The following is a 12852-nucleotide window of genomic DNA, read 5'->3' as shown; positions in this document are numbered from 1 at the left end:
GGCAGTCAGGTTTAATTTTAGGGCATTCAAATCTTCCCAGCAAATATCTTTGTTGGTCATTATCATTTCACTCTCAGCTTTTATTGTCCAAAGCCCTAAAAGACAGTAAACACCTAAGGTCTGAAAAAGGTCTGACATGATGCGGTTTGAGTTACTTATACATTATATTAGGCTAGTGGAGGTACTTCCAAGCGACACATTTAAAGAGGAGGATTTTAACTTACAAATGTTTCTAAGCAACATAACATTAGCACTCATGTTAAAGCTAATCTCTATTTAGGTGTCAAAGGGTTTCCCTCTGTTTGAGTAACTTATCAGGGTCACCACCCCACTCACTACCATTATACTGTGGAGAGGAAACATCATAATGCAATGGGATATTCTGAATCATTTCTCCCCTAACATCATTTTCCAAAGATATACAAGCCTGCAGGGGCAGTGTAGCATTTACATTATACTGCAAAAAGCACCCACCCACCCATACAAATAACTGAATTCAGACTTCTGTGTCAAAAACTGTACAAAATCCAGAACCTTAGGCATGGAGCATGATACCCCGATGTAGTGCTTCCAGGGCTCGAAGTCCAGTCATTAAATTTCCTCGCTAATAAATATTCAAGATATAAATTGTAATTATTGTAATGTATTTGTCAGGCGGTGCTCAATAAATTTCTAAGCTTAATATTGTCCAGGAGCAGCAGTTTTGGTTTCTAGGACTGACCCGCATGCCACCCTGGCACTTATGTCAACAAACACATGTCAACATTGTTGTGGACGTTAATTAAGCAAATTTTATCAAACAATATCACAAAGAGAAGCCTTTTTATAAAAAATAAAAAAAAGAAATGTGCCAAAAGGAGCTAAAAGATTGCTGCCTGTAAAGAATAATGATTCAAAATTTTCTCATCCAACAGTTATCATTGAAATCCACCCGAATGAAAAGGACAGAGTGGAAAAACTGCAGCAAAGGTTGGAAATAAAAAATATTATTAATAGATACTTCCTGGACTTTGATGTATTGATTTATCTTTTATTGGGCAAAAATGGGGGGAGAAAATGCAAAAAAATCAAGAAAAGCATACAAATCTATGCATCTGATGCTATTTATTTATGGCATAAAATTTTCTGCCGTATAGAGGATATGCAAACATTAAATAAAGACGATTACCAAAATGTTTTTTTTCTAGTTTTTCAGGAAGAAGTTCAGTCAGTGCAACTAGTTTTCATTCCAAAGATTATGTCATGACGAAAGCCACGGGCACTTTCAAAGTTTCCCAACCAGTTAAAATGCGATTGTCTCCAATGAAGTGCATGTCCATGAAGTGTGAAGACAGGACAGGAAAATCCTCATCTTCAGTTTTGAAACATCCGCCCTTCTCATCGCAGACCGCAGCACACTGGGCGATTCAGGGTGTGAGCTCTGAGTCGACACGTTTGAAGTGACCCGCAATCTCCAAAGAGCCTAGTACCACCCAAGTTTGAACATGAGGAGTGTAAATTCTTCTTCAGCTTTATTGGATGAAATAAAAATAAAAAAGAGCTCCGGCTGGTCCATAAGACTTGTACATAATGGAAGGGGGAACTTTGAGTCAAAGAGATCAAGCGGATGAAAACATTCCCGTGGCTATAATCGGAGGGACCCATCAACACCGTCCAGAAATGTTGGAGGTGTCAGAGAAGACGGAAGGTTACGAGGCCCCGGGGCCGCTTGTGAAAGATCTGGGTGGATTTTTCCTCTGATCTTGAACTCTGTCCACAGATGGTAAACAAGTTTGAGTGGATGAACGAATCATTTTTCACATCACCGTAAAATCAGGTCAGATGACAACATGCTGACTGCTGACATCTCGACTTGTTTTCTGTGAAAAACAAAGTCGGTACCAAGTTTATGTAGATCTGTTGACAAACGTTTTTGTTTTGATACTGAGTCAAAATATTAATAGCTTAATCCTAGAAATGCACATATTTATATTTGTGGTAAACCATAAATGTACATCCAATTTTGATTCAAAATTTTTACAGTGCGTCTGAAACATCCTAATCAAATATTTTGATGTTGCACTTTGTTTTACATAGTTGCTGTGAAATAACAAGATAGGTTACTATAGCAACGCAGATAATACACAGCTCTTCTGACAATGTCGCTTCAGGTGAGTAGGAACCATTGCATGGATGTACCTTATAAAGAAATAACTTTCATTATTTCAGTTTCCATTGGTCAAATTATTAAAAACACAATAGAAGATTAAATTCATGTTTGTTTGTAAATCTCTATTTGAAGCTGTAAGTGTCCTTGTTGATAATAAGGGAAAGAGTCAAAAATACCCAGTAGGAAGAAGACAAGCTCGTGGTCTAGTTGTTATGGTTCAGACAATGTTCTATTGGGAAACCATGCAGATAAGTGGTTCAAAATGGTTTATTCATTTATTTATTTTGAACATAATAGCAGTATAAGATATCACACATGAACAAGGAATGCAAAAGACACATATTTCTGTATCATAATGCTTGAAAAGGAGTAGGAAGGAATAGGAAACCTATGAACTTTCACCCCATAAACTCATACCATATTATCAGATGGACCCTCATTAGTAAATAAAAAAAGGACATAAGATAATTAATTTTCCATTTATTCTAGGTTTAGGATTACATATGCTTACCTATGTCCGATATGCATCCATACCCACACACTCATATGCGTTGGCCTCAATTTACATACACATTAGTGCTATCTCTCACCCATCCATCCATTTTCTGTGCACTCTTGTCCCTAGTGGGGTCTTGTCCCTAACCTGGCGTTAGCTGCTCCAGCTAACGTTCTGGGCGAGAGGCGGGGTTCACCCTGGACAGGTCGCCAGTCTGTCGCAGGGCAACACAAAAACAGACATGACACACAACCATTCACACACCTAGGGAGAATTTAGAGAGCCCAATTAACCAGACAGTCATGTTTTTGGACTGTGGGAGGAAGCCGGAGAACCCGGAGAGAACCCATCCATGCACAGGAAGAACATGCAAACTCCACGCAGAAAGACCCCGGGCCTGGAATCGAACCCAGGACAAGGCAACAGTGCTACCTACTGCACCACTGTGCAGCCCTCTCTCTCACCCATATATCTTGTGAAAATGTCCTCCTTATATTTCGTTTTAAATTGTATTAAATGTTGACTTTATTTTAACTCATTTAACTTGCTCCATAATTTCTTACATCATGAATTGAACTACAAAAGCTCTTTCCTGTTGTGCGTACACTAGAAATCCTTAAGTCGGAGTAAGTTATATCTTCCCTTCTCTTTCTAAAACATGCTCTGTATGTGCTCAGGTAGCAGCTTATTTGATGCCTTCAACAAAATTTGAGCAATTTTAAATTCCAACAGAACTTCTAATTTTCTTATTCTAGAATCTAGAATAATAAAATTATTCTAAATGGATTGTAAGAAAACCTTAAAAGTCTTCTTACAATCTAGAACCTAGATTGTAAGAAGACTTTAAGGTTTCGGGGACATGTTTAAAAAAAGTAGGGATCACATCCAGAGATCTGCTGGAGTCTCAGTTTAAAGACCTTTAGCATTGACTGGCCATGACATTGTTTTGCCTCGCATGCGTTTTCTGACTATAGCCCAACATTTAGACGGTTTGAAATAGCTGCGGCTTTCTGATCAGTTCGAAACTAGAAAAGGGGTTTGCCGGTGATGAGTAACGGTAAATACATCCAATCCCTCTGCATCTCCTCCTCCTTGGGCCTCTCTCTCATTGTCCTCCAGCTCACCTCTCCTCTGCCCCTCCATTGCTTAGTCACCACATGGATGTGTCATTGTTTCTATCACTTTCTGACTTTCATGCCCGCTGAAGCACAGCGAGAGCATCTCTGCGGTGCCAAACCCATGAAAAGATACCGGATTCACTTCTGTCCACCCGCCTTCCCCCCTGCACCCCCCCAACTCCACTCCAAACAACAAGACCTCCTCATTCCTGATGGATGGCGCCACTTTCCACAGCCAGGGCCACGGGCCACATGGCGACCACACCTCCACGGCACGGACTTAAAGCCTCCGGATGTATAAGCGAGGGAACATAAGGAGACGAGGAATCGGGAGAAGATGAAGATGGAGCTCGCCGTGGTTAACTGGACGGTGGCAGCCGCAGGGTTTCTTCTGCTCTGGGCTGGCGGTGGCTCCACAGCGCCTCTTGAGTGCCACTTCAACTCCAGAGGTGAGAAATCCTATTTCATCTAAACGAATGCTTTTCTTTGTTTTTTAAAAACAATCTGAACTGTGGTTTTCCATGCGTCGTCCCAGCTCTGTGTGAGTTCGAGGGGAGGCGCTACGCCCTGGGGGAGACCTGGATGGATAACGCCTGCATGCAGTGCACCTGTTTGCACCCCGTTGGAGTCGGTTGCTGCGAGACGTGAGTAACACAAACACCCAGAATCGCTCGGTGTCCAGATGCACACAGCCTGCATGTAACAGCGGAGGCACTCAGACCCCTGGCAGACAAACGTCACAGGAATATTTTCCTCACACCAACACGTTTCTGTTTAATGTTGATGCGACGGAGCGGCACAGAGACTCAACTCTGACAGAGAACCTATGAACCTGAAGATTAGGGTGATGGTAAAGAGGCCTTCTCGTGTCATCACCATAAAATAAATGATCCAAAGAGCAAACTTCTGATCAGTAGGGATGACAATTAGTTTGAAGAGTGTAAATATTTTCTTTTATAATAAAAAGTAATCAAAAGTATAAAAAAATTGTTCTTTCACATTGCCTCGATGATTTCTATTAGATTGTTGTTTAATATGCAATTTGAATTTACAAAAATCATAATATATATGCATATTTATGTGGAGCATTGTGTTTTGTCCTCATGCTGAAAAGGTATTTGTGGTTTAGTGTTTTACAAATACAATAAAGAATTAATGAATTTAGAAATCTTTGCTAAAGGAACAATAATTAATTGCATCTTTGATCAGTCTAAATTTTTACTTTTTAATTATTGATCTTTTTTTTTATATACAAATAATAAACTGAGTCAGACTGCTTCATTTACCCGTCTGCAGAGCAAAGCCACAGTATTTTTCTTACGTTGTCTAACACTCCCCATTAGTGGAAAATGAAAACGAGCAGAATTAGACGTCACGGGAGTAACTAACATTTAAATTACGCTTTTTTTGTGTGCTTGTGCTGCCACTCCTTAGTAATGGTGCCCTGGGTGGGGAGCCGTATCTTTCATTTTAGAAACAAAACACTGCTGACCTAGAATTCAGCTTTAGATGTTTAGAATGCATGAAATAATCGATCTTCATATGAAACATTTTAGATTTTTTTCAAACAAATCCAGGCTTTAACAAGCAGGTTGATATCTACTGAATTTAGAGCCTACAGTAGTGGTTTATAGCTATTCTTGAACAACACACACATTAAAAACACGCAGCGTGAGGAACCCGGAGCTGTACACAAAGGCCGTGTCTCATGCCGTGCAGGGTGCATCGACCGGTGGATTTCCCTGCCTGGTGTGAGGTGAGGGTGGAGCCGGTGACCTGCAAAGCGTTTCTGGTCCAGACAGCCGACCCCCGCCTGCCGTGCACCCCGGGCGAAACGGACAGGGACCCCAGCCACGGATCGCTCCAGCTGCAGCTCGACGGGGGGATCCGCACAGAGACCAACAGCAGCCTAACCTGCACCTAAATATCAGAAAATGCCTTTTTTTGTTTTGTTTTAATGAACAAATATTAAACACCGTCCGTGAGTCTTGGAAAAGTAGCCTTTTGTGTTCATGTATGACATTTTTTACTCAGTATTCGTATTAAAGCAAATATTCTACATTCTTTTGAATCTATTTTATTTCTATAATCAACCATGCTTTAAAAATTCTGTAAAACGTTTGCATGTTTAACTGATTTAATGTTCTTTGCTAAACAAAACTTTTGTCAAAACAATGTAGTAATGTAAATATAAACAAGAATGCATACTTTATATGCATTTCTCTTCACCTGTTTTCTGCTGTAACTCATTTAACCTGGAGATGACACTCTTGTGGAAAATAAAGAAAGAAAATTGGAGGTTAAACTGTTAATATATCCTTGTGCTTCTTAGACCAGCTCAAAGAGAAGAGCTTGCACAGAGAAAAGCATCTTGTATGAGTAATGCTGGCTTCAAATAATAAAAATAAAAGCTGTTCACGCAGAAATCAGTCTCAGAAGTAAATAAACACCAAAAAGAAAAGGTTGCATTTTTCTAAAAATTTTAAAAAGCCAAAAAAAATAGGCGACGTATACAGTTTGCTTCAATACAATTTGAATCCACCAACTCGGGATGCTTATTTCTTCTGGAAATATGCAACTCTGTGCAAATATTTGTTACCTGTACAAAGAAAACACACACACACACACACACACACACACACACACCAGTCTTAAAAACTGTGCGTCTCTGGAGGTCAGATGTTGATGCTGTTGGTGCCAGTGAACTGGGACACGTAGGACGCCAGCGCTGGGTTTGTGGGCAGCACTTTGACCGGCAGGTTCCAGCTGAAGGTGTCCACGTCGACGTGCTCCGCCCCCGCCCAGACGGTCACCTCTGATTGGTTCTGAAGGACGGTGGGCGGTTCCATCGGCTCGCGGGCCGTGACGAATTCAAAGTGCAGGCGCCACCTCAGAGTCACTGAAGAGCGAGAGCAAGGAGATGTCAGTGAAGAGTCTAAAAACTTTTACGGTAAAATGTTTGATAAATTAATTGTTCACAACAAAAGAGGTTAAAAAAAAAAAAGCCCTACTAATATAATAACTGCTACATTTGCAATAAATACTACAATAAATCTGTAGAGTGTTTGCAACCTTCATAAAGAACAGATAATTAAATATTATCTTAAGTTATATGAATAACATCAAGCATGTATGTGTGAATTAGAACCTGTGTTTCTAGAAAAAACTAAAATATATTAAAACTTGTGCACTCAATTATTGTTTTTACATATCACTTAAGGTACAGTCTTTCCTCTATGACAGAAATACAACTTTAATAACCTTTCATTTATATTAAATAAATTCCTCATGAGTATAGCTTTTGTTTAAATGGAGGCTTCTAAAAATTTGACGACTGAAATCCATTTGAACATTTCTGATGGTCTGAAACTTTCAGAGGGATTTTTGAAAGCATATTAAACAACGTGACCCTGCTTATACTATGTTCTTCTGTGCTGAACACAAGCACCGGCGGCGTTGGAAGAGAACAGAGAGAAGTGGCTGGAGGCGGTGTGGAGGCAGGACTCCAGGTGCGGCCGTCAGTCCGTATTTACATGTAATGGCCTGTGTTTTCTATTCCGCTGGTACTGCTGCTGGATCTCCTCCTCGCTTTGCAGGCTCACCGAATACTAGGAATAACATCAAGCATGTATGTGTGAATTAGAACCTGTGTTTCTAGAAAAAACTAAAATATATTAAAACTTGTGCACTCAATTATTGTTTTTACATATCACCTTGCAGGCAAATGTCTCCCTCGGACAGAAATACAACTTTAATAACCTTTCATTTATGTTAAATAAATTCCTCATGAGTATAGCTTTTGTTTTAAAGATGCAGAACTTTGCCACTTTTCCTCGCGTGTTGGTGATATTAAACATGTCTGACCGATGTCTGTGCTGAAGCCAGAGAGAGAAGTGGCTGTGAGTGTGGAGGCAGGACTCCAAATGAGAGGTCACGCTGATGGCCTTTGTTTTGATCTGATCTCCTCCTTAATGTTTAGGCTCACCGAATACTATATATATATATATATATATGTATGTATATATATATATATATATGTATGTATGTATGCATCTTTAGAGTGACACTTCATGGTTCTGTTTCTCAGTACCCTTAAGCAAAAAAGACAACAAAACAAAAGACAAAAAAAATTAAATAAAGAAAATACAAAAAAATAAAATAAATAAAAATTTAAATAATAAAAGAACAGAAAAAAACAAAGACAGATAAATAAAGAAAGAAAGAAAGAAAAAAAGAAAGAAAGAGAGAAAAGAAAAAGGAAAATAAAGAAGTTATAAAAGAAATTAAAAAAGAAACAGAAAAAGAAAGAAAGAGAGAAAGGAGGAAACAAAAACAAACAAAAAGAAGAGAAGAAAGTAAGAGAGAAAACAATAAAAGAACAAAGAAAAAGAAAAAGAAATACAGAAAGATAAAAAAAAACACACACAAACAAAGACAGATAAACTGATGAACAACTTACGAGGGCATCGTCTGGAGGTGGTGACCATCAGCATGTCCAGCGCTCTCTCCAAAGCTGTCGCATCTCGCCGGCTCGCTTCCTCTTCCTCCAGAAACGGGTTGGAGGGAGAAACTTCTTCATCGTGAGGGAACGGAGGCTCTGGCATTCCTGTGGGCCAGATAAGAAAAACTTTGTCAGTTTTCATTCTCCACTGAATTTCCTCACAAATCTAAGAACGGAGGGTCGGACAAAACAAAAGCAAACGCAGCCGGAAGTGATCCAAAACTCTCTCACCCTGCAGAACCAGGACTCTGAAAGGAACTCGGAGCAACTTGATGGGAGAGTTGACTCGCTGACAGCCGATGGTCAGCTTGTAGACGTACTTCACTGCCTGACCGCGAAAACTAGGAGGTCCGTCTACGGGAACCAGTTCGCTGTAGGAGTCTGAGAAGGTAGTGTGGTGGAAAGCAGAGATACAAACCAACAAAATAAAACTCTTGTGAATGTGATACAGATGCAGAGATCAGGATATCCAGCCCACCTTAGCGGCAAATACAAATTTTAGCCAATTTCAATCACGATTTAGGAACAGTAACACAGGCAGAGTCACGGGACGCAAGTGAGTTTTACTAATACTCTGGAAAAGAGACAAAATAATTACAGTTGACATTTTAAACTAACAAGAATCTTTGATTTGTTGTTAGCACAGCTAGCTTGCAGTGCTTGTGCGTGACGTGTTCACTGACCAGATTTTTTTTTTTACATTTTAGACCAGCCAGTAACAGTCAGCGCCAAAATATTCTATGCTCAAACATGAAACCCTTCCACACCCAATATTTGAATTTCATTTAGCAGGGAAATTCATAAAGCTGTACAAGAAACAACCAACAAACCTCAACGCAACAACAGAAAGCATTCTGGCACTATCAGAGACTGATTAAGTCATACAAAAGAAAACTGCTATAGGTGACGACCTATAGCAATCATCTATAGCAATCATCTCAGGTATACGCGGATATGTAAAAGAAGCGAGGATAAAAAAAAAATAAATCCACACAGAAATCATGTGAAAAATACGTACACGTTTTACTTTCTCCGGGGTCAAGGCGCAGGTCACAGAACAGTATTTTGGGAGGTGTGTCCAGCACACACTGCCCTCGTTCTCCTGCAAAAAATAAAGGTGAAGACTTGGTGGCACATTCTAAATCTTTATCTTTGGACCTAATATTTCAATTTATTTATTACTAATAAGTTTTTGCCAAATTCCCTTTCACAGGTATCCGAACTTAAAAAATACAAATACGCTGTAGGGCTGAAACGATTAATGAGGCTAATCGTGATGAATTTATAACCAAAGTAACCGTCGACTAACTTAGTAATCGATTCGTTGTATACAGACTCAGCATTATTTAGTTAAAACTGTACAAAAATTACAGACATTTACATTTAAGTTAAAAAAGCTTTGTCACTATGTTCCACCCAGATGGAATAGCTTTAGCTTCTCCAAGTTCAAATTCTGCAAAAAAGAAGAAAATCCCCCCAAAAAATAATCACCAGGTCAGCCCCACATTGTAAGCAGAAAAAAATATATTTTGTTGTTTTCTGAAGTCGCATTATTTACAACAAATGATCAAGCGTACACTAAATAAAGTTTTCACTGCATTTCAGGATAATGACAGTTTTGTCTTATATGAAAAAAAGAGAATTAAATTTGTTTATCGGCAATAATTTAATGCATTTCTAACCTTGCATAAAAAAATACATAAATGAAAAATCTGTAAAATGTGCCTTTATTTTATTTTTTTTACCTGATTAATCATCAGGGGAAAAAAACTGATAGAGTAATCAGTACCAAAAATAATCGCTGGTGGCAGCCCTGACATGTTGCAGATCTGATATCGGACACATGAATCTGGACCTTGGGCCTCTCTCCCATGTGGTGGGGCTCACCTCTGCTTGGAATCAGCACGGTGTCGCTGTCGGCCTGGACGTCCTGCTTGTTGCCGTGGGCCGGCAGGGCCACTCTGTTCTCACTGGCATGAAACTGGCAGTGGATCTGGGCGCTGGCCCACGCCAACATCTCGCTGCCACGCAGGAGACAATGGTTACACCGGAGGCAGGCTGACTGACTGACTGAGATCAGCATTAGCATTCTTTAGCACAATTATTAGCACCCCTCTGTATAAATATGTGACAATTATCAAGTAATGTTTTATTAGAGAAGCAGTTTGAAAAAATGTGCTGCCGTTCTGCAACAGTGAGGTCTGGAGATTTCCTCCCTCCACACTGTGTCCCAAGATAAACCTGTTATAGCTGTGCTGCTTCTACTATTACGTGATTTGCTTTTACAAAGTAGATTGTTTGCACCTGAAGTTAAAAAATAAAATTCACAATGAGGAATCTTTTTGTTATGACAGTCTCCATCTTTGGTACAGGCGTCCTCAAGAACTGAGGACAAATATAGTGTTGATAATGCAAGAAGCAAAATAAAAACGTGGACATGCATTTATTAGGGTTTTGTTTAGTTCTTAGATCTTGAAGCTTTAATTACTGTGTATCTTTTTCATACCCTTTTTTTTTAAACGTGTATTTGATTTAATCCTAGAATTAGTGACATTTTAGGTTTTAGTTCTATTTATTTATCTTATGGATAACGTACATTTTATAGTAAACTTTATTTTTACCTTCTTCAATCCGTCTTTGATTTTTCACCTCATTACAAATAAAACTGCAATTATTTTTCTCCGTTTATATTTTTATGCAATCTTTCAATTAAAAAAGACACATTAAATAATTTTTATGATATACATCTTAGTTAATGTGGGTTTTTTTTCTCTCATTTTTTGTGGGTTAATTGTTTCCAAACTTTGCAAAGCACTTTTAGATGCATTCAACTGCCCGTAAATTGCTCTGTAAATAAATTATGTTGGCTTTATTTAGCTGATTGCTCTCAGGTTATCTGATGACAATTTTCTAGACACTATAATTCAAGATAAACAACACATTCATACGATAAAGCCATACAATTTGAAGGAAAGAAAAATCCCACAAGAGAAAAATCGTACCTGCTGGCCGAGGTGGAGAGGTGAGATATCGGGTTAGTGAAGGTTATGAGGCACTCCAGGAGCTCCCCAGCCAAGAACACGGGGCCCCGGGCCATGGAGGCCACCACCTCGATCATCTGGGCCCTTAGACAAAACCAACGCTACCTCAACACATCTCCAAACGCTTAAAAAGAAAAACTAGAGACAGCTGAACGTCAACTATAACACTGTTTACGAGCCTGTGACTCTCTCCACGAGCCAGTCGGTATGAAGAAGTTAACTTCTTCGGTCTCAATTTTTTTGCTGGACTTTGCTGATTATACAGCAAGTCGTATTTACATACCTCGACGTCAAGCGATCTTGCAGTAAGACTTTTAAGGTTTTCAAGTCAAGAGAGTGCCTAAAAGTACTTCTTTAGACACATTAAGACAATTTAACTGTGTCTTTGGAGAAACTAAACATAGCTCTCCCACCTCGCTATCGCCGAAGCTACAGTAAACAAAACTGGGGAAAAAAATGGATGTCGTCCACTTCCGCTCCTGCGCACGAAATCACAAACCATGGAAAAACAAAACCTCGCTAATATTTAGAAAAGTACAAAAGTACAAGTCATTTTCTTAAAAATAATGGTTGATTTAAAACAACAATTATATTGTCTGTGTCATATATTTTAAATTGAATAGTTAAAATTAAAAAAATATTCACAGGGAAAGTATATGTGTCGCCCACGTCGTTTGTAGGACGACGAACATTAGAAAGCACCAGTTGTCACAGACGTAAAGTAACATAATTGATCACAATAATTATTATGTCTATGCTATTTGTCAGCAGTAGGGACACAGAAGTGAAACTATGGGATGGAGCTAAATGCAGGGTAAAACCTGTTAGGGGCGCCAATAAGAAACATAAAACTGGATATAAGATTCACCTTTAAGCAGAGCAATGACTCCAACACAACATAAGAATGTTTAGCACAAGTTATGTTAGAATGGCCTAGTCCAAGTCCCCTAATTGTCCAATTTCCAAATCCTAATTTCAATTGAGAATGTATGGCAAGCAGTAGAAGTTTTTGATGACATGCAGCCAGGACGTCATGTCGTCAGGGGGTGGCATGGGCCCCAGCTCCCTTTCCGCTTCCACTGGCCAGGCTGTGAATGTCATGACAGTGCACCATTGAGGTGAGGAGCAGTTTGAGGTGTTCACCCAGGGCGCCAAACTGGCTAGAATCACCTGTAATGGCAAGTCCTAAAAAACTTTTAGTTATTTTGCAAAGAAGAATGAGGGTGAAATATTAGTGTCTAGATATGTAAAGTTGACAGAAATATTCCCCAAAACTTTCCAACCTGTAACGTGCACCAAAGTACAGGCCTACTTTGTTCTAAAAAGTATTGGCTCAGGGGGGTAATCATAATACAGTACAGTACAATACAACACATCACGCTTTTAGGATTTTATTTCCTTCCACTTCCACTCTGAATCATTAAGTTTGTGGTTGCAACAGGGTAAAAAAAAACCAGAATATCATATGAACACTCTTGTGAGGAACTGCTGATTAGGTTTAAACCTTCCACTGAATTTGTGAATTATGAAAACCTTGAAGTTGTTGT

At 39.2% G+C, this 12852-nt stretch overlaps 2 protein-coding genes across 2 annotated transcripts; one reads left to right on the top strand and one right to left on the bottom strand.

Moving 5' to 3' along the window:
* Positions 1 to 2978: 2978 nt before the first annotated feature.
* Positions 2979 to 5687, top strand: msmp1 (microseminoprotein, prostate associated 1). The gene is given in 4 exon segments (XM_044097725.1): positions 2979 to 4093; positions 4096 to 4212; positions 4299 to 4407; positions 5483 to 5687. Coding segments are annotated over 4 exon segments (468 nt in total). The 5' UTR covers positions 2979 to 4056.
* A 141-nt stretch (positions 5688 to 5828) lies between these two features.
* Positions 5829 to 11785, bottom strand: rgp1 (GP1 homolog, RAB6A GEF complex partner 1). Its single transcript, XM_044097726.1, is given in 9 exon segments — positions 5829 to 6698; positions 7212 to 7371; positions 7477 to 7622; positions 8223 to 8369; positions 8496 to 8645; positions 9283 to 9366; positions 10152 to 10285; positions 11267 to 11389; positions 11589 to 11785. Coding segments are annotated over 8 exon segments (1197 nt in total). The 5' UTR covers positions 11383 to 11389; positions 11589 to 11785; the 3' UTR covers positions 5829 to 6438.
* Positions 11786 to 12852: the final 1067 nt, after the last annotated feature.

Source organism: Gambusia affinis, linkage group LG18 (assembly GCF_019740435.1).
Source record: "Gambusia affinis linkage group LG18, SWU_Gaff_1.0, whole genome shotgun sequence".
Lineage (NCBI taxonomy): Eukaryota > Metazoa > Chordata > Actinopteri > Cyprinodontiformes > Poeciliidae > Gambusia > Gambusia affinis.
Note: the sequence above shows the minus strand (reverse complement) of the source record. Positions and strands in the feature narration are given on the sequence as shown.